Source organism: Mus caroli, unplaced genomic scaffold (assembly GCF_978045245.1).
Source record: "Mus caroli unplaced genomic scaffold, Mus_caroli_1 scaffold_1, whole genome shotgun sequence".
In the NCBI taxonomy this organism is placed as follows: domain Eukaryota; kingdom Metazoa; phylum Chordata; class Mammalia; order Rodentia; family Muridae; genus Mus; species Mus caroli.
The window spans coordinates 124,435,132-124,457,340 of record NW_028227256.1 but is presented as its reverse complement, the minus strand read 5'-3'; the positions used below and the strand labels follow the sequence as shown (position 1 = coordinate 124,457,340).

Sequence of the window (22,209 nt, the reverse complement as noted above, 5' to 3'; positions counted from 1 at the left end):
TAACCACTGAGCCACCTCTCCAGCCTCCAATGCCCAGCCTTTTAAACTCTGGTTAAGAATGATTTCTAGACACTAAAAATATGCAAATAGTAAAAAGCTTCTGAATGTGGAATGACCAAAAATTAACTCAAAATCAAACATGTAATAAATCCAAGATGTTTCTGGCAGTGCTGACATGTGCTGCATGAACTCCACTACAGCCCTGCTTATGAACTCCACTACAGCCCTGCTTATGAACTCCACTACAGCCCTGCTTATGAACTCCCAGGATGCACTCTGCACTGCAGATGCTGGGACTCCACATACCACCCACTAATGCATGATACACATGACAGGATTTTTATAAAGCTTTCTGCCTTTGTATAAACAGAATGATATAATTACAGAAAAAAAGACAACATTTTCTTATTATTCTTCCTTAGCATGTGAGGATAAAATAAGTGACCCTTAGAATGTTTACTTTTAAAAACTGCTGAGTTAATAACTTGAGTATCCTATTAGAACTGAACTTCCAACAATTTCGGAGATGACCCTCCATAGATCCTGCCATTTTATAGAGTGTATTTGTGCAAAGCAGCACATTCAGAAATGACAATTACAGAGCTAAGACATCAACTCTGAGAAATGTTGAAAATGCTAACATTTATTTCTTAATGTAAAATTAATAAGCATATCTATCTCATTAGTATACAAATTTGTCTCAGCTATAATAAAAACATGCATACACACACACCAAAGAATCATCCTAGAAAAAAATTTCTCAGTACATGTTTGATCTGCATACCTATTTAATATATACCTCATGTCATGCAAAGATGTCTCAGTTAAAAAGGATGGCAAGTGGAAAAAGTTGAAGCAGTCCTGCTCTAGTGCACACTAAATCAATGCTCTTGTACCATCACATCACAGGCCATGAGGGATCTCAAAAGACAAGCTACAGTTGCCAGACGGGAAGAGCCTCAGCTGAGGAAATGCTTCCCTGAGGTCAGACTATAAGGCATTTTCTCAACTAGTGCTCACTAGGGGAGGGCCCAGCACATGGTGGGGTTTGAGGTGCCATCCCTGGGCTGCTACTCCAGAGTTCTCTGAGAAAGCAGGCTGAGCAAGCTGTGGGAAGCAAGCCAATAAGCAGCTCCCTGTCATGGCCTCTGCATCAGCTCCTGCCTCTAGGATCCTGCCCTGCTTGAGTTTCTGTTCTGGCTTCCTTTGGTGATAAACAGTGATGTGGAAGTGTAAGCTGAATAAGTCCTTTCCTCCTCAACTTGCTTCTTGGTTATGGTGCTTTGTTGCAGCAACAGAAACTGAAGATGCAGACTGTGCTGGGAGAAGGGGACATAGTAACATGGGCAGAGCAAAACAAGATCTGAGAGAATATCACAGAGAATGCTGGAGTATAGATTCATTAAAGGGAAGAAATGCTGCTATTGCTGTTAATAAAAGATTCACTTATTTGGTAAATTCTTTTTCTACACACTGAGGTGGTTATAAAAATGTAAAACAATACTTTGAATAGATGAAATGTATTCAGCATTCCAAGTTGGAAAATTTCAGAAGGGAACAGAGTGTACTTTACCTAGTAAACACTGCGGATTATCAGCTTTTCGAACTCTAACCGACCAATGGGGAGCTTGAACAGGATCCAAATCACTAGGATAGAGTAAGGCAGTAATTATGACTAATAAACATATCTACAATGCAATGGAATGAAAGCTAGGTCCAGTGGCACACATTTGTCATCAATGGACTACCAAGATCAAAACAAAATCTAGAATTATAAAATCATGAGATGTGCACTAAAAACCAAATGAGACAAATATATTTTTAAAGAATACAATAAAAATTAAGAAACAAGTATGCACAATAATCTTTTTTAGACAGTTTATTTTTTTGAGCCCCTATATAATCACCTTAAGCAACCTGTTTTTAATTTAATATTACTATTAATGAAAACAGGGACTCCAAACCTTGGACAAAACCAAAAGCATTCTGCTTCCTAAAGAATACTATAGAGGATCTATTCAATGAGGTATTTATTATGTGTAATTTTTTTTTAAAAAAATTCATGACCAGCAAGATGGCAAGTAAAGGTACTTGCCACCAAACCTGATCCTCTGATGTCAATCTCCAGGAAGGCCATGTGGTAGGAGGAGACAGCCCACAGTTATTCTCTGATTCCCACACTTGCACCATGACAAGAAAACGCCACAAAAGCAAACTGACACATCAATGTAAACTTTAAAAACATCTACACTAAGGCTTACCAGGCCCTTTAAACTATGTCTGTACCTCCTTCTTTGCACCTACATACCCTAAGTGAGGACCTGCATGCTGTTACTTGTACCATTGACAAATGCACTGAGTTTCTGTTAACTGTGAAAAGTCAAAGTGTCTGTTCCCAGCCAGAAGGAGAATGTAATGCCTTTCCTTTCACTACACTCTAAGCTTACAGACAGCTGGGAGCTGCCATGTAGGTACTGAGAATTGGACGCAGGTCCTCTGGAAGAGCAGCTAATGCTCTTAACCACTGAGCCATGGCTCCAGCCCCGTCACTACTTCTTATAAGCATTACATGAAAAAAAAATTTTGGGAGGGGCGTAGGGTGTCAAGCTTAGGGTCTACAACACACTGGGCAAGTACTCTACCCGTGAGCTATATTCCAAGTCCTACAATGATTCTTAGAAGCTAAGAAGAGTTGGAGAAAATTGCACACTAAAGGGTAGAGAGAGAGATCACTATGCTGCAAAGATTTAAATAGTTTACTGCCCTGAATTAAGGATCACCTTCCCAAAGTGGCATCATAAAAACTCATCACAAATACACACAGACAAGTCTAAAAATTTTTTTCAAAAACTAAAACTTTGTAGTAAGCACTTGGTGGTTAATATACTGGAAGGAAGTTCTTAACATACTTACGAATAAACATCATTATCTACAATGATCCCTTCTGTCAAGTGAGGCCACGTTGTTGCTAAATGGAGTTCACTAAAATTAAAAAACAAAAAAATTAAACCTGTAAAATGTGTATGTATGTCCTCTGACCCAATAATTCTATTTCTAGAAATGTATCCTAAGAAAGCAATGCGTGTGAAGTGTTGTGTGTAATGGTTGCTGGGGAGGGAGACACTTTCTCCACTGGCAGAGCCTCTGGTGAGTAGGTCATACTCTTGTAAGTACTCCTTCACCTATATCCACACCTATGCTCCTGTAAGCAACTCAGAGTCACCAAAAGGAAAGACAAGAAAAAAGTAATGAAGGGGGTGCTGTGGCCCCCATTGGCCACAGGGAATGACATTACTATGGCCTTGCTGGGAGTAAGTGTGTCCTTGTTGGAAGAAGTGTTTGGTGGGCTTTGAGGATTCAGATATTCAAGCCAGGCCCAGTGTCACTCTCTCTTCCTGCTGATCCAAATGTAGAACTCTCAGATATCTCTCCAGTATCATGTCGGCCTGCACACTGCCATGTTTCCCACCCTGACAATAATAGTTAAACCTCTAAACTATAAGCCAGCTCCAGATAAATGTTTTTCTTTATAAGAGTTGCCATGGTCCGCAGCAGAACTGTCAACTCTTAGCTTAACTACTATGGAGGTAAAATCCTTTGGTGATGTGAGGGACAATGAACTCCGATGTCTAAAAATTGTTCTGATTTTTGGGTTTGTACCATAGTAAGAGCCAAGATTTTAAAACTCTACTAAAAACAAAACAAAACAAACAAACAAGACTTTATCTATTTATGTTCATTTAATAACATGTCCATCACTTTATGACTGGTATAAAAATACATATTGTGTTGAATATAATTTTAAAAATTAGTTCAAATAAATAAATAAATAAATAAATAAATAAATAAATCTAAAGAAAAAAAAAAGATTTGCCATGGTTGTAGTTTCTCTTCATAGCAATAAAACTCTAAGTTACTAACTAGGAAAAAAGGAGATCATCACACATAAATCTATAAAACTCATTATGAAAAGTAGCGCTGTATATAATAAACTAAAAGCAACTACTTTAAGAAAGGACAGTGTAGCCATATGAAATTGTCTTGTAGATATTAAATGTTACATTATATAGTAAACAAAAAATATAAGTAAAATACCCATTAACTGAATGGATAAACAGAATGTGATATATCATAAGCATAAAGCATATCCACACAATGGCATACTAGAAAGCATTTCTTTTTAAACCACTGCTTATGCTGTAACACAGATGAGTTTCAGTTACCCCTCCCTCATCGCCACCCCCAGGCCTCCCTCGACCCAGGCTCAGAGCAGCTTGCTCACTAGGAGCCATGGCAGGCTGCAAGGCTTTGTTCCTTTCCTATTCTTCCCTCTACCTGCTGCCATCTCAACACCCACAGACCAAGCTACAAACCCAAGGCCCTAGAGCCTGCTTGGTGTGTGAGCCACTCTGGCCTGCTGAGCTGCTCCTTCACTCTCCCATCCCAGCCTTCCCTTCATATACACAGGCCAAGCCCCAGAATCACAGTTCAGCAGCCATCTTTGCCTGGTCCAATCAAACAGCTTATGCACCAGCTCTACCACCTAACTCCAGTCACACAGCTCAGGCCCTGGCCCAGTCTAAAGCAGGCCAGATCCTCACACCAGATACACAACCGAAGAAAGAAATCTACATGCCCAGGTAACATCACAAAAATAAAAACAAAATGAATGGCCAAGACGGGATGTTTCCCATGAAACCCTAGTCCAACAGAAATGCTTCCTAATGAGAATTACCTACATAGACCCCAGGACATAACTTAAAAGAATGACCATGAAATTTATCACAGAATTCAAGCAGTTTCAAAGACATTTACAATCACACACAAATAATACAAATTTTAACGAAACAGCTTCTCTCCGAGGTATTTAAAATGTTTCAGGTTTATACAGTGATAATATCTGCATAAACCTATAATAAAAGCCACCAAACTATTCACTTTGAAGTGCTGAACTTCATAGTAGATGGATTTTCTCAACTTCAAAACAAAATCCTGTTATAGTGGTGAGCTGGAAAACTTGTCAAACAAAAGCCAAAGAGCAAATATTTTGGCTTTGGGAGCCATGTACAATCTGTTACCTTCTTATGTGTGTGTCTGTGTTTATACATACTTTTAAAATACATAAACTATTATGAGCCACATAGAAACAGACACTGGCCAGATCTGGCCTACAAGCCACAGACTGCCAAACTCTTTGTGCTGGCACTGAACCCAGGGCTACGCATGCTTTGCATACTATGCAGCCACTCTACCACTAGCCCCACAGCCTGCAAAACCTTAAGAAGAGTATTAATTTGGGAAGTTTTCATGTGATGTTATAAACTAAAGAGAGCAAGTATAGTTATTTCCAACATTACTTCAACAGCATACAGTATCATAAAACAAATTTCAATATAAACTTTAAAAGCAAAATAACGCTATAATCTAACTGACAGGCTGAAACTCTCACCTGATAGGATCTTCACAGGCACCAAATGGCAACTTGCCAAACTCCAGGCCTCCAACTTCTCCTCCCACAAGGGCATCTATATCTAAATAAGGGAAAGATGTATTCTTTATTTGGCAAAAGGCACATAAAGCTCTACAGTGAATTCTAAGCTAGCTGGAACCGCACAGTGAGATCTTGCCTAGTTCTATGAAACCTTTCAGAAGGGGATAGCTCTGAGGTGCCTGTGACAGCGCAGACAGCAAGCTAAGCATGAACTAGCACATGCAAGGCAAGGCTTCTGAGAATGAGAGTGTTCAAGTACAGAGACACACTTCTGATTAGCCACTGTTTCAAGTCGAGCCATCCAGTATAAATTTTACTCTTGGGAAATAGTTCTCAACTACTACTCAAGAGAGAAATAGTCCTGTACTTTTCTCCTTTTTCTAAGAATCTAAAAGGGACGATTATCCAAGTACTAAGAAATTTATTCACCAACTTACACTCATCAGTTTTTGTTTTTTTTTTTTTTTAAGATTTATTACATTTATATAAGTACACTGTAGCTGTCTTCAGACACACCAGAAAAGGGCATCAGATCCCATTACAGATGGTTGTGAACCACCATGTGGTTGCTGGGAATTGAACTCATGACCTCTGGAAGAGCAGTCAATGCTCTTAACCGCTGAGCTATCTCTCCAGCCCCACTCATCAGTTTTGTTGTCAAAAATTTCTGGGTAACAAATTACCAAATTTGCTATTATTAGTAAAATTTTCTGAGGACCGTAGATGCAATATTGAAATTCAGGAAAGAACCTCTTTTCCAAAATGAATGGTCTCTCCGTGGGAAGAAAACAAAAAAAGTCACTGAACCCTTAACTCCATCCTTCTTGAGAAAACTAACACTTCTAGGACATTAAAAGGATTTCTATCTCTGAAGTAATATATATGGAGGTATTTAATTGTTAATATTATACTAGAAATTCATAAATTTAAAGTCTAGTGTTGAATCACAAACATCACCCAGATTTGTTTAAATCAACACTTGACAACTTATGCCCTAAGTTACTAAAAACAGTCATTAAATATGGCTAAATTACTCAATAATTCTTCAATCAATTCATTCCATTTTACAACTTAAAGAATGCTTACAAAAATAAAGATCATGTGATGAGTTTTACACTACAAATTACCTTTAAGAGCTTCAAACTTTGCATGCATTCTCATAAACTGATACATTAAAAATAATTAGCAAAAGGATAGTAAAAAAGGATTTTTTAAATTAATTTATTTATGAATACACTGTCACTGACACACCAGAAGAGAGCATCAGATCCCATCACAGATGGTTGTGAGCCACCATGTGGTGGTTAGGAATTGAACTCAGGACCTCTGAAAGAGCAGTCAGTGCTCTTACCTGCTGAGCCATCTCTCCAGCTCCAGTACACAAGTTTTAATTAAAAGCTGTGAGGAGCAGAGTGGTGGTGGCGCATGCCTTCAATCCCAGCACTTGGGAGGCAGAGGCAGGCGGATTTCTGAGTTCGAGGCCAGCCTGGTCTACAGAGTGAGTTCCAGGACAGTCAGGGCTATACAGAGAAACCCTGTCTCAAAAAACAAAAAACAAAACTAAACAAAAAAGCTGTGAGGAGACCCAGAAAACTGGAGATTGACTAATACATGAAGGCAAACTTGATCAACTGGGTAACCATGTAACACCAGCCTTCCTAAGGCTTACATTTTCTGAGAAATGCAACAACATTCATGTATCACAAAAATTAAAGAGAATTAAGCGGGGCTGGAGAGATGGCTCAGTGGTTAATAGCACTCACTGCTCTTCTGAAAGTCCCAAATTCATCCCAGCACCCACATGACAGCTCACAATTGGCTGATTCTGTCTTCTGGTATGTAGATATAAATTATCCATACACATAAAATACATAAATAAATATATCTTTTTTTAAAAAAATTAAACAGGGGCTGACAAGATGGCTCAGCAGGTAGGAGCACTGACTGCTCTTCCAAAGGTTCTGAGTTCAAATACCAGCAACCACATGATGTCTCACAACCACCCATAATGAGATCTGATGCCCTCTTCTGGTGAGTCTGAAGACAGCTACAGTGTACTTATATATAATAAATCTTTTCTTAAAAAATTAAACAGAAGATAGAAAATACAAAGTGTAGTGTCTGGCTTGTAATTCCTGCTGGTCCTTCCCTCTTATAAGAGAAAATTCTGAGTTTATATAGATGCCAGCTGGCTAAGGAATGTTATTATTTTTTATCCACACTTTTTTTTTTTTAAATCTGGGAGCAGAACATCATCAAACACCTTATTAGCAATCAGAATTACAATGTAAGTGTCTGGCCCTTGAACTTTTTAAGATCATTGGTGACCTCGACACCTTGGAACTGAGCAATTAGGATTAAATCCAAGGCCTCACATATGCTAAGTATATACTCCATCACTGGGATACACTCCAAGGTTCTTGGCAAAGGTTTAAAACTAATAAGAGTAGCCTTGGGAAAAGGAGAACAATGGAAATTTGTCAGTAACAAATTAAAAACCATGCAGTGGTACTGCTGTCTAGAAGCCAAAGTTTTCTCTTACCTCCCCTTTGCTGTTGTTTAGATGTAGCTCGTTTACTGCACATTGGAGTTCTAAGTTGTTCAACAGTATAAAAACCAGTAGTGGTACACATAATTACCAAAAGCTGACTATGTACAATAGTAATTCCAGTATTATCTCTACCCCAGCAATTATTCTCAACCTTATAGTCAAAGAGCTGGAACAGAATAAAGCATGAAAAATATTATTTTGGTTTTCTTTGGAAGCAGTACACTAAAAAAATGTTCTAAGCTAGCTGTTTATTGATACATGGGTGTGGTAGTTTTTAGCTAAACCTTAGCATTTGGAAGGCTGAGGCAAAACTGACATAAGTTCAATGCCAGCATGGGCTACAAAGTCAGTACCTAGCCAGCCAGAAAGACACAGGAAGATCCCGCTTCAGAGAGAGGGGGAGGGGGCCTTTTAGTTATTTACAGGTTTATATTTCATTTCTTATTAAGCATATTTGAAATATAAACACACTTATAAATCTGGCCTACAGAAGACTGTCTTTTAAGATGGAGTAGAGATGAGATGATAGATAGCTTAGTAAGCAGTGTGCTTACTGTGCCCACATAAGGATATTAGTTTGGATTCCCCAACACAAACGTTAAAGCTGGGCACAATGACAAACACTTGTAAGCCCAACTAGAGGGCAAATCCTGAGGGCTTGCTGTCCAGACAGTCTAGTCGAAATCCTAAGTTCCAGGTTCAGTGAGAGACCCTGTCTCACAAAGAAGACAAATGAACAAGGGCTGGCTGGGGACTCAGTGCATGGTGTCTACAGTAAGGACTGCAGAGTGGTCTCCAAGAGGGTGACTGCAGAGCCCAGGTCCAGGACACCCATGCAGGGACACCACAACTGGAAGAAGGAATTTGAAGCTGACTGCAAATCCAAGTGAGATCTGTGGCCCATGTAAAAGAAGCAGAGGTACCAAGACCAAAAGGTACCCCGAAGAAGGCTTGGTAGAAAGCACAGTACTAGCAGACCATGTGTATGAACAAGCCCTGCACCTACAAGACCAAAGCTAAAAAATGAAAGGAAAGGGATGAGGGCAGGCCAGGCCAGGAGGCCAGACAACCCTCAACACCCCAAGTAATATAAAAGCCATCAATGCCTTCTGTCTTATCAACTTTACCAAATATGCTCTGCCTCAGCACACAGGGTCCACAGCAAGTACCCAAAGTTGACAGGAAAACTGATTCTGGGGCGTTTGAGCCTTCCCACAGAGGAAATTAATTATCAGCACCCCCATTTGTTCTTTCCCATTTGGGTATTTGTTACTAAGAAATTAGTAAAATGTAACACCCCCCCCCGTGAATGAATGAATGAATGAATGAATGAAGTGGGAATGATAAAGGAAGACATCTGAACCTCTATGCACACTGCTCATATGGTAGGCGCACATGCACACGCGTGCACGCACACACACATACACAAATAAATATAAATAACATTCAAAATAAATTATCTTATCTAACTATACTAAGAATCTAAGTCAGCATACCACAAAAATACTTGCGACATTCACAACAGCTCAGATATGGAACCATCCTTGATGTCTACTAACAGATGAATAGGTAAAGAAAATATGATTCGTATATACACAGTGAAGTTTGCTTGTGTCATAAAAAAAAAAAAAGAATTATGTCATTCCCAGGAAAGTGGGTCATCATGTTAAACAAAATCAGACTGACCTGGAAAAACATATATTGTATGCTTTCTCTATATTTAAAGGGTGTACACACATATGTGTGTATGCTTATGTGTGTGTGTGTGTGTATATATGTGCATAAGTATGTATATATGCAGAATGTATGTATATTTGCAGGAATGAAAAGTCTAAAGAGAGAGAGCAAATGAGACAGTAATGGAGAAATGAGTTCAATATTGTTTTCTCCCATATGCAACATACATATGCATATATTTGATTACTTAAATGAACATTTCTTTATGAAACATCACTTTGTACAATGCATATATGATAATAAGAATTTTTAAAGAGATTTTGGTCAAGTATGGTGGCACATTCCTTTCATCACACCACTCTGGAGGCAGAGACAGGAGAATCTCTGAGTTCAAGGCTAGTCTGGTATATATAATGAGCTCCAGGACAACCAGGACTACAAAACCAAACCAAAACAAAAATATTTTAAAGGAAGTACAAACATTATTTCAGAAACAAAAAGGGCTAAAAATAGAATACTGTGAGGCTGGCAAGAGAATTTTTAGCAAGCAAAGGTGTCTGCCACCAAGCTTGACAACCCAAGTTCCATCCCCAGACCCACATGGTAGAAAAGAACTAACTCTCACAAACTGTCCTGTGACTTCCTTTGATGTCATACACCATGGCACATACATTAAATAAATGGTATTAAAAGAAGCACTATAAACAACTATATCCAACAAAGCAAGCAGGAAGAAAAAAACCAACGAAAACCTCAATTAGGTTCTATGTCCCCAAGCTGAGTTTGTCTAGAACTTAGGTGACGCCTTGTTCATATCTCAGTCCTTGGCATAGCCTGAGAAAATAATTAATATTAGATATTCTACAATCTTCTTCCATAAAACTATATACAAATTTATTTTTCTTCTTTTCCCAATACTAAGCCTTCCTAATGCTACAACCATACAGTTCCTCGTGTTATAGTGAACCCCAACCATGAGATTATTTTCATTGCTAAATTCATAACTGTAATTTTGCTACTGTTATAAATCATAATATAAATATCTGTGTTTTATGATCATCGTAGGTGAACCCTGTGAAAGGCCTGTTCATCTCTCAAAGGGGGCACAACCCACAGGTTCAAAACTGCTGCTCTTAAGGTTTCGAAATTACTCTTTTCAGCTTATGAGGGTGGCTTCTGTGACATTCTAAACATGGGTATTTTAATCATTCACTGTATGGTAATGCACACAATGTTCTATCACAGGGGTTGCTTTATAAATCATGTCAGCTTTCACAGACTGTCAAATATGAAATAGCACTGTCTCAAAAAGATGTGAGAGCTTTTCTTCAGGAAAATAAAAATTATACAGATAACAAAATCAGCAATTACATTTAAAAGAGTACAGGAATTCCTAGTATGAAACACCATTAGATAATATTAATTTCTTAATAAATTTTCTTTTCAATCTATTTTAATATGTTAAACACAGTTCCAAATGTTCTCACCTGGAGGCTGCTGAGGCCAAAAGTATTGCTGCCAATCCTGAAGCACATATGTGAACCGAATCGCAATGCTAACTGGAGGCAATGGAGTTAAAGGACAGCCCTAGAAACACATGCAAAGACAATACCATGTAAACGTTTTAGCCTGTGTTTCAAAACTTCAGCAACAACATTTCAAAGTTATGGAATGCTACCCTTGAGAAACTACAATTTAAGTTTACAGTTTCAAACAATAGTGTATAGAGTCAAACATGAAAAGAAAAATAACACTGACCCAGTTGTGTATAGCTTAAATAACCGAGACGGAAGATACTAGCTGAGCATGGTGCAGGCCTTTCATCCTAGCACTCCAGAGACAGAGGCAGACAGAGCTTTTTGAGTTTGAGGTCTGACTTGTCTACACAGCAACTTCCAAGCCAGCCAAGGCTACATAGTGATACATTCCTTAAAATAAATAAAATTTTGGAAAGGAAAAAAACTGCAATCCCAACTGACACATCTATAATGTAACCTCTAAAACGTAAGGCTCGGAGATCACCAAGCGGGGATGGAAAGATTTTAAGAGCCAGATCTTAACTTTTAATAGCTGTGTGCATGTAAGTAAGTGGTTGTAGGAATAGGTACAGCCTATGAAACTGGATAGGGAACCCTGAGTGGGGATCAAGAGGGATTGAGAAAGGGAGAGGGCTACATGTCACATGACATTCAAGTGAACCGGGGGCCACTGCGGGGGGGGGGGGGGGGGAAGAAGCACAAGGAAGGGGAAAGGCCAGGGGAGAAGCCACAGAGACAAAAGCATCACAATGAAGTGTAACGGTTTTAAGCTAATAAACTCTGTATGGAAAGAAAAATAAGGAGGAAGAGACTACAGAAAGAAACAGTACTGGCAATGCCAGATTTTGTTTTAAAAACTGGAAAAGCACACTCCAGGAAATGCCACTATTATTTGACTGGGTCTTTGTAAAGCAAGAGATCTCTTTAATCTCTGTGTATTTTTTTCCACAAATATTTTCATCTAATGGAAAAGCTATGTACATTAAAAAAATTTAAAAAAAAAAGAAGCTGCTGTATTCTCACAGTCCCAGAACATTCCAGGCCAGCCCGGGCAATACAGTGAGACTGAATGTTAAAATCCAAAGAGATAAACATAAAGGTCTAAAGACAAGGCCAGGGAACAAATTACTTTAAAATAAAGTGCTTAAACTCTTACCAGAAAAGAAAATATATATCCCATTAAGCAAAGTGATCTTCAACTTTGTTATAAAGCATAGTTGTATGTTTGTGTGTGTGTGTGTGTGTGTGTGTGTGTGTTGCCTGCATGCCTGTCTGAGCCACGAGTATGTAGTACTTAAGGAGATCAAAAGAGGGCTCAGTTTGTCTGGAACTACAGTTACAGGTGGTTTTAAGCTTCTGTGCACACACATGTTCGTGTGCTGGGAATCAAATCTGGGTCCTTTACAAGGCAGTGACCTTAACTGCTGAACCATCTCTCCAGCCCCTATACTTTTTTACTATCCATTTCAGTCACTGAATGTCAGAGAGTTGTATACTTTTTAAGTTTATCAATACATTTCGGGAAATGGTATCTTCAAGTAAAATGGAAATCAAAATTAGGTTTAATATTTAATCATAATCACTCATACAAAATAGATTATATTAGATAAATCAGTTAACAATAGACTTAGAATTATCCATAAGTTCACTAACAATAATAAAAATTCTACAAACCTGAATTCTTGCCCATTAAGCAGAACAAGATTGAAACAGATTCAGGAGTCCCATAGGAACATCTTAAGCACAGGTTTGATATTGCTCCCTTGAATACTATTCCCTGAGTAACAATACTATAGAATCTTGTAGCTCAGAATCTGCCCCTACACATATCACTGGTAATTTAGGATAAACAAAAACTCATTTCAGAGACTAAGTACAAGGTGGGTATGATAAGAAACAAATCCAAACCTTAGTCTATTGTACCCTAGAAAAAGTATGATTCTGGTTGGGTTGGTTTTTTGTTTTTTGTTTTTTTAAGGCCTAGTATTCAGTCATTCTGACAAATAGCCTCTGCTCCAGTCCCAGCAGTTCAGATAGATGTAGACTGAGATATCTGAAAATAATAAGGATCAGACATGGCACAGACACGTTTGTAGGTCCTAGGAAAGGCATTCTGAGAAAACTTGAGGGGCTACACGGGGCTCAGAGCACATTGCTGTTACAATCTGACAGTATGAATGAAGACATATTAGGGGATGACAGATGACATTAAATGAAGGACCAAGGCCACTAACAAGATGGCTCAGTGGTTAAAGGCACTTGCCACCGATCCTGATGATCTGACCTCAATCTTTGGGTCCCACATAGAGAAGAGATCCAACTCCCTCAAGTTGTCCCTCTGAGATCCACACATGCACCATAATATGTATGTGACTGTGTGTGCATTTGCATGCACACATACAAAATAAGTGCAATAAAAAATAAATGTTTAAATAAAATAAATGTAAGGTACCAAAGTCTCGAGCACACCGAGGACACGTCACACCTTTCCAAAGAATCAGAGCTGGCAGGGCACATCAGCCATGCCTGAAGAATCACTCATCCTCACTGTGTGAGCACAGAAACTCAAATTCCAAGATCACATAGACAACACTTCCAATATGAGCAGATCAAGAAGCTCCAATTGCTACTTTAAGACCTGGTTCTACAATGCTCTATTGACAGCATCCATGAGTTTATAAAACTAACACACACAACAACTAGAAAAGTAAAAATTTCAAAGTAAAACTAATTTCAAAAATTTTATTTTATTTTCTGTGTTTGAGTGCTTTCCTGCATAAATGAATGTTTACATGACACTTGAGTGCCTGGTGCCTGTGAAGGCCAGAAAGAAGGGGTCAGATCCCCTGGAACTGGTGTAACAGGTAGTTGTGAGCCACAATGTAGGTCCTGGGAATTGAACCCAGGTCCTCTGAGAGTGGTCAATGCTCTTAACCATGGAGCCACCTCTCTGGGCCCAAAATAAAACTTTTATTAAAAAGAATAGGCAAAAAGTATAGTTCTAAAACAAATATACAAATTAGCTATTAAATTATAAAACCATGATTTGTAAGGAACATGAAATAACTAAACATATTAAAGTTGAAAAGGAAAAGTGCTGAGAAGGTTCAAATATTTAGTAGTATGGTGGAAGAGATTTAAAGTTGTACTTTATGACAGCAAATGGCAAAACTGGGCCTATCAACAGGAACTCTTTCTTAAAAGTTAGTGCCCTATGAAATGAAATCAGCTACTCTATCTCAGGTGACATTTAAAGGATAATTTTATAAAGATGTGAATAGCTTTAACTATGAAGAAAACTTTACAGTACCCAAAGTAATTCTCAACTACCTTAAGTTCAATTTTCTCAGATCAATTTTGAGAGAAGCCAACCATCAAGAGTTCTTTAAAATTGTGAAAGGCTGAGAGGTGACATGGTAAACTAACAATGCTTTTCATTTAAAACCTCAACTATTGACAGCCAAAATTTAAGTTAGGCTTCACAATCAAGACAGTCTCTTTAAAATAGAAGTTTCCAAAGAGAAATGTTGAGCTACACAGAAGTAATACAAAAATATCTGAAAATGTTCATTAATATTTCTTAAAAGGAATAAGATTTTTAAAGGTTTTTTACAATAAAGTTTTAGTTACAAAAAGAAAAGAGAAATTACTTCTGACCATTAAAAAAGAAACAAGAAGCCAGGTATGGTGAGGTGTGCTTTTAATCCCAGCACTTGGGAGGCAGAGACAGGTGGATCTCTGTGAGTTCAAAGCCAGTCAGGTCTACAAAGCAAATCCAGGACAGCCAGGGCTACACAAAGAAATTCTGTCTTGGAAAACCCAAAAAAGAAGGGATAAGGTTATCAATATTGGCATCAGACCAGAAATTTCACAAAATACTAATTAAACACCTCTGGTGTTTAAAAAGAAAAAAAAAAAGGAAATGAAGAGAAATCAACACAAACTTGGGCTATTCAAAAAACAAAAATTCCCAGCATATTATGTACAGAATTAGATAGTTCAGATTTCAGAGCCCAGAAGACTTGGGTAAACAAAGTTACTACATACATCAAATGTTTCCAAGACTGATTTTTAATTGAGACAACCACAGAAGATTATGTTAAGAAAAAATAAATGATGAAAAGAAGACATGACTTTAAAATCGCTACCCTGTATTTAAGATGGATTTGAGTTTGGCTGGCCTGGCAGCCTGCCTCCTTCCAAGGTTCAAGTCTTCCTCTCTGTAGTACCGGAAGTGTTCTTAGTTATTGTTTCATCGCTGGGGAGACACCATGACTAAGGCAGTTTACAAAGGGATGCAAGTAACTGGGGCTTGCTTACAGTTTCAGAGGGTTAATCTGTAACATCATGGCAAGGAAGCATGTGGCAAACAGGCTGGCCAGCGGAGCCCTGGCTGAGAGCTTTACATCCTGATCTGCAGGCAGTAGGCAGAGAATGGAAAAAGACACTTGGCCTGGCATGGGCTTTTAAAACCTCAAAGCCTACCTCCAGTGACACTCCTCCTCAAATAAGACACCTCCTAATTCTTCTCAAACTGCACTAACTGGGGATCAAGATTTAAACACAAGAGCCCACGGGGGCTATTCTCATTCAAACCACCACAGCCCTGGAGATAGAACAAAGACTCTCATGCATGCTAGGCAGGCTTTCTCCTACACTAAGCCAAACCTCTGGTTCCATGCTTTTCTAATCAAGTTCTAATCCTAACAAACAATACCTATTTAAAAGAGAAATTCCTTTTTAAAATAATAAAACCTTGCAAAGTTGGAAAATGAATATAATCAACTCACATGACTTATACCAAGTTCTGTGGCACAGAACCCTCCCCTCCACATGTGTATTTTTTTCCTGAACCCTTTAAAATGTGTAATCACCAAGGCAGTTAGTTCACTTCTCAGTACCTCAGCAACTACATAAGAAGGATGTTTTCCTATGCAGCTTCAATGTTTAACACAAGAAATCTAACATCAACACTAATTTTTAAATACTCAGTACATATTAAAACTATCCCAACAATCCTAAATCAGATCTTTCCTGTCTGTTCTGCTTTGATCAAGTAAAAACCATTCACTGTACGTGGCAGTCATCTCTCATTCATCTTCTTTAATCTAAACAGCTACAGCTTTTATTTTCAGAGTATTGGTCCAGACCAATTACTCTGTTAAAAAAGTTCAACTTTGGAAATAAGCAGTTGCTTTTACACATTTTACACATTTCTATTTATGTTAAACATCCAGACAGAAACACTGCTCAGATGCGTCCTCCTCAGTGGGTCACACTAAAGAGAAATGCAATATCAGTTGCTTGTTTTTTCTTTTCAATTCATTTTTCTTTTCTTTTTATATTTCAGGTTTATGGGGGTGTACTAGCTAGTTTTGTGTCAACTTGACACAGCTGGAGTTATCACAGAGAAGGGAGCTTCAGTTGAGGAAATGCCTCCATGGAGATCCAACTGTAAGGCATTTTCTCAATTAGTGATCAAGGGGGAAAAGGCCCCTTGTGGGTGGTGCCATCTCTGGGCTGGTAGTCTTGGATTCTATAAGAGAGCAGGCTGAGCAAGCCAGGGGAGGCAAGCCAATAAAGAACATCCCTCCATGGCCTCTGCATCAGCTCCTGCTTTCTGACCTGCTTGAGTTCCAGTCCTGACTTCTTTGGTGATGAACAGCAGTATGGAAGTGTAAACCAAATAAACCCTTTCCTCCCCAAGTTGCTTCTTGGTCATGATGTTTGTGCAGGAATAGAAACCCCGACTAAGACAGTGGGGTTTTGCTGCATGTGTACATGTGCACCACATGTGTGTCTGGTGTCCTCAGAGGTCAGAAGAGGACACTGGAGTGAGTCCTTGGAACTGCAGTTACAAAAGGCTGAGAGCCACCCTGTGGGTGCTGGGAATGGAAGCCAAAGCCTCTAGAAGAACTGCTGAGTCATCTCTCCAACTCAATTTTTTAACTAATATATAAAACCATAAATTTAACTTACATAATTTAGTTCAGTTTGCTAATCAAATTTGATTATAATTTATTACATAATTGATGATAGAAAATTTCTATATACTCAAATTACCAAACTGCTTTTATTTTATTCCAAATAAGACTGACACCACCAACATCAACTCACAATTTTGGATTTGAAGATGTCCAGCAGGCCTGACAAATGAGTGTACTGACTTGGCACTTTTCGAAGATGAACCATTTCAAAGTCAGTACGAACACCAGGACCTTGACATTCTCCCATGTACATTCGTCGCCATTTGTGATGTATTTGGACAAACAGTGGTACCTGGCTAAAGAATATGGGTAAAAAGGACCAGAAATTAGGCTCACTCATTAAGCAGTAAATATCCTAAACCTCAAAACTGTTCCTGTTTAATTTCAAATATTTTCAATCTCTATAGGAAGAATACAGATTCCCATTTATTACAAAGATACACTTAGCTTCTCCTCTCCTTACCCTAACAAACTGATGAAGCCCATTAGCACTTTAGCAAAAAAACAAAAAACAAACAAACAAAAAAACTTTAAAACCAACTCTGTGAAGTATTTCTTTATCATTTAAAGGTAGAGTTAATTTTCACTATTCACAGGTTTCTGTTTCTGTAAATTAAAACTGCATCTGTAACCCCCAAAACAACACTAGCAGTACAGAGTTATGTGCAGATCTGCAGAAGAGAAAGATTCTGAGTCTCTAAGTTAATGTTTCAGATGAACTCAAATTAGGTAATGATTCACCTTCCTGTCTCAACTCTCAGACTATAAAAAAGTGTCCTTTGATGATCTAGGTGGATCTGAAAGCAAGCAGTGTTCCTAAGAGCCAGAAGGCTGTCATATGTCTTACAGACAGAAGAAATGTATAAAAAATGATTCATTCGAACATGAGTTACAAGCTTCCATGAGTTGGCTATGAGCTCAATCTCAGTGGATCAGCAATATATATTAACAGACAGGAGCATAAAATGACACCCTTAAACAGAGACATACATGAAATAAAGTCATAAAATATAGAGTTGATAAGAATGTGACCAAAAACGCATGAGAACCTATGCATTTCCCCTTAGGAACAATGATTGATATAATACAACAGCTACGGTGTTTCTAGAACACAAACATAGTAAATTATAAGAACAGGCTATAAAATACATTCCTAAGTTACAATACTCCTTTGTAAATACAGCTTTGCCAGTTTTTTATGGAGGAAATGACTCAAAAGATGGCTCCACCACTGAAGGCTAAGCTTATGCTACCAAAACATAACAAAATCTTAAAAAGTCCAAAATATTCCTTAGGGTACTCTAGTGCATCAATTTCTCCACTACTAAATTTATAATAAGAGTCTCCTGGTCTATCTGATATGCAAAGGAAATACAACTCAAAGTAGCTGAACGGATAAAGCTAACTTCATGCTCTTAAACACTTACACCTAAGAACAGAAAGTTGCTGAGCATTTTAGCACATGCCTTTTAATCCAAGCACTCAAGGGAGAAAAGGCAGGCAGATCTACATGAGTTTGTAGACTGGTCAGTGTTCCAAATCACCTAAGCCTGCAGAGTGAGACCCTGTCTCAAAAACAAAACAAAACAAAAAAGAGAAGAGGGGCCACAAAAATACACAAAAACAATTCACTGAAAAGTTAATCCCGGGGCTGGAGAGATGGCTCAGTGGTTAAGAGCACTGACTGCTCTTCCAGAGGTCTTGATTCAATTCCCAGCGACCACATAGTAGCACACAACCATCTGTAATGGGCATGTGATGCTGTCTGAAGACAGTAACAACATGCCCACATACATGAAGGAAATCTTAAAAAAAAAAAAAAAAAAAAAAGTTAATCGCAAAATAATGTCTAACACTATATAAATTTTTAAATCAGACTTTGTAGCAAAATGCATCTCTCAACTGAAATATACAAAGAACATTTGATTTTCTTTAGTAAGGACCTCCCAAAGGGTTTTATTAATTAATTATACTCCTTTGGGGGGGGGGGTCTTTGCTTATTTTTCTTTTCAGACAAGGTTTCACTGTGCAGTCCAGGCTGGCCTTAAACTTAAGATCCTCTTGCCCAGGCCTCTTGAGTGCTGGGATTAAAGACCTGCTCCACCATGCACAGCTCTAATTTCACCCTCAAGTACCAAATTCTACTATAATAATGTGCAAGGGTAGGTACTAAATTCTTCATTATAGGAAAAAATTATCTTCCTGAATTATATTACTACGAGTAGTATTTTAACATATTTTCAACATCTGTGAAGTGTACCTACCAGCCAGTGTTTCCCAAAGCAATAGAAATGGAACTAAGGAGGAGGTTACACTTGGATTCACTGAGAACTGCGTCACTGTGTGCAGCAGGAGCAATCACCACAAACTCACGCAGGCCATACCTTCAAGAGAGAATCACCCCAGGAAAGACAGCCATTATTTGACAAGAATGAGAAGTTTTCCTACAGGAAATTTAAGCCAAATCTGTACTATCAAGACTTTTACTTCCCCCTATTCCAACCCCACATAGCAATTGCACGCATATACATTTGAAACTTTATTAAAAAGAAAACCAAATCCAGTGTGTGTGTGTGTGGTCATGCCTGTGCCACAGTGCATATGGGAGGCCAAAGGATAACCCTGAGTGGGCTCCAGGGATTGAGTTTAGCTTGTCAGGATTATGCCTTACACATTTTTACCTGCTGAGCCTCAATTTCTTTTTCATCTTTCTCCCTGGAGGATTGGGTGTCAAAAGCAGGATCTCGTGCTTGCTAGGTAATTGCTCTACCACGGAGCTAACCCCAGGCCCTGACTTTTCTTTAAGAAGTACTTCCATCTTTTTCATCCCCTCTATTCATTAGAAATGAAGTCATTTGTTGAAATTATAGTAACCATTAAATAACAATTTTGTCTTAAAAATCAGCTTACAGGGCTAGTAAGAAGGCCCTCTTGTCACACAGGCCTCACAACCTAAGTCCAATCCTCAGAACCCCCATAAAAAATACAAAAAAGAAAGCTAACTTAACAAAGCTCTCCTCTAGCATCCACAAGGACACCATGGCACACATGATACACATACACATTTACTACACATACATACAAACAAAACTCCAGTTTACAATATGAAAGAATTAAGTGAATCCTCACCTTAAATAACTAGCAATACTGTGTCCAGCAATGTAGAAAATAAGCTAGACTACCTAAATGCCAGGGAAATAATTACCAGCCCTGATATACATGTATTGTTAAAAATGAGATACAGTCAGAGAGTATCCTAAAAGATTTCTTGTATTCTTTACTCAAGGACACATATTAGACAGGGCTTATAACATTTTAGGATATGGCTTCCTCTTGCTATGGTATCTACAACAATATTTTCTCATTTAGTTGCCAAGTCATTAAAGCCACAAATATGTGTATCTCAGCATGTGTATGAGTGATTTGCCTGCATGTATGCCTATGTATCACATCCATGCCTAGTGCTAACACAGGCCAGAAGAGGGTACTGGATCCCTGGAACTGGAGTTTCAGATGTTGTGCACCACCTGTAGGTCCTGGCAATCAAACCCAGGTCCTCTTGAAGAGCAACTGGTGCTCTTAACAGCTGAACTTCTGCTGCAGCCCCTGCTGCCTAACTTTTAGAAAACAGTAATAATTTACAGCCAACTTGATGTTCTTTCTGCCCAACAACAACTCATCTCAATACTCTTGAGTTTTATTAATAATTTTTAAATAAGAAAATAACTTATGAATGGTATTACTCTTATCACTTGCCTATCTTAAGTTAGTCTCTGGATGTGTAGTCATAAATCCTGGTTTTAATGACCTTTCTCAAGAAATTCCTTGGAATGTAGTATACAAAAATTCCCCTTTACCTTGATCACCAGATTGTAACTACTGAGACAGACTGGCTTTGTAAGCTTATTCTCACAAATCCTTTCATAATAAACAAAAACCAAACCAAACCCTTTTCCTTAAAGTCTAGCTCATACTGTTTACTGTTGATTCTGACACAGTATAAGGGTTTCCTCCAACGATTCATGAGTGAAATTTATTTCCCTCCTCAACTCATCTCCACTCTCTGACACATGAAATCAAGATTCACCCTGTGGAGGCAGCAGCAGACCACTGAAAGAACCCAGGATGTGCATGAATTATCCTTGGAAGAAAACAAGTTTCTTGATGTTCTTCCAGAAATATTCCATCTGTTGCTAACTGATGAACCAATCCATACTGACCAGTTCTGCTCACAGGTTGCTGGTGTTGAAATCACTTAATGGGCAAATTCTACAAACGAATCTGTACAGTACATTCCTGGAAGTTAAGTTCCAGAAAAACAAGAACACGCCTTCCTGATGACACTGATATCTGTTGCCAAATAACCCTTTTGATTTAATAAACTGTTGGTGCCTAAGTAAAAGGTTTTTATTTTTCTGCAAGATCTTCTACCCTCTATGCTTTATTTTCTGTGTGAAATGCTACACACACACACACATACATACACATACACACACACACATACACACACATACACACATACATACACATACACACACACATATACACACACACACACATACACACACACACACCATCACTGTATATCCAGATCCAAATCTTTTCTTAAGGAGTTAGCTTAAATATCAACTAATGACCTCCATTAAACATGCACCCTTTTCTGAATTTTAACATCTTTTCTTATCATGATGTTAGCTGTCAAAATAATTCATTGGTTTAAATTTCCTTACAAGCTCTACCTGAGGCTTGGAACGATTCCCTTCACCAAGTCAGCAAACACTAGTATAGGTATTAAAAGAGAAAGAGCAAGAAAGTATGTGAAAAAAACTAGCAACAATAAAAAGTAAATGACTAGATTTTTCCAATTTTTTCCCTTCTTTTGACAAGGTCTTACTATATATTATCACTGCTTGACCTAGAACTCACAAAGATATACCTGCCTCTGCCTCCAAACTGCTGGAATTA

The 22,209-nt window shown here is 38.3% G+C and overlaps 1 protein-coding gene across 5 annotated transcripts in view; it reads right to left on the bottom strand.

The window, feature by feature from the left end:
- Positions 1-22,209, bottom strand: part of Rab3gap1 (RAB3 GTPase activating protein catalytic subunit 1) — a 64,101-nt gene that overhangs the window by 22,461 nt on the left and 19,431 nt on the right. For 4 of the 5 annotated variants that reach the window (XR_015047691.1, XM_029475870.1, XM_021162889.2 and 1 more), the window contains 6 exons: positions 19,509-19,628; positions 17,375-17,540; positions 11,207-11,306; positions 5,450-5,531; positions 2,914-2,982; positions 1,574-1,647 (listed from right to left, as the gene is read on the bottom strand). Coding sequence is in view for 4 of the 5 variants with exons in the window: in XM_029475870.1 (XP_029331730.1) it covers positions 1,574-1,647; positions 2,914-2,982; positions 5,450-5,531; positions 11,207-11,306; positions 17,375-17,540; positions 19,509-19,628 (611 nt within the window). In the remaining variant the exon portion in view is untranslated. Of the gene's footprint in view, positions 1-1,573; positions 1,648-2,913; positions 2,983-5,449; positions 5,532-8,033; positions 8,209-11,206; positions 11,307-17,374; positions 17,541-19,508; positions 19,629-22,209 lie in introns of those variants that run through there. The other variant, XM_085840762.1, reaches the window with a different exon arrangement.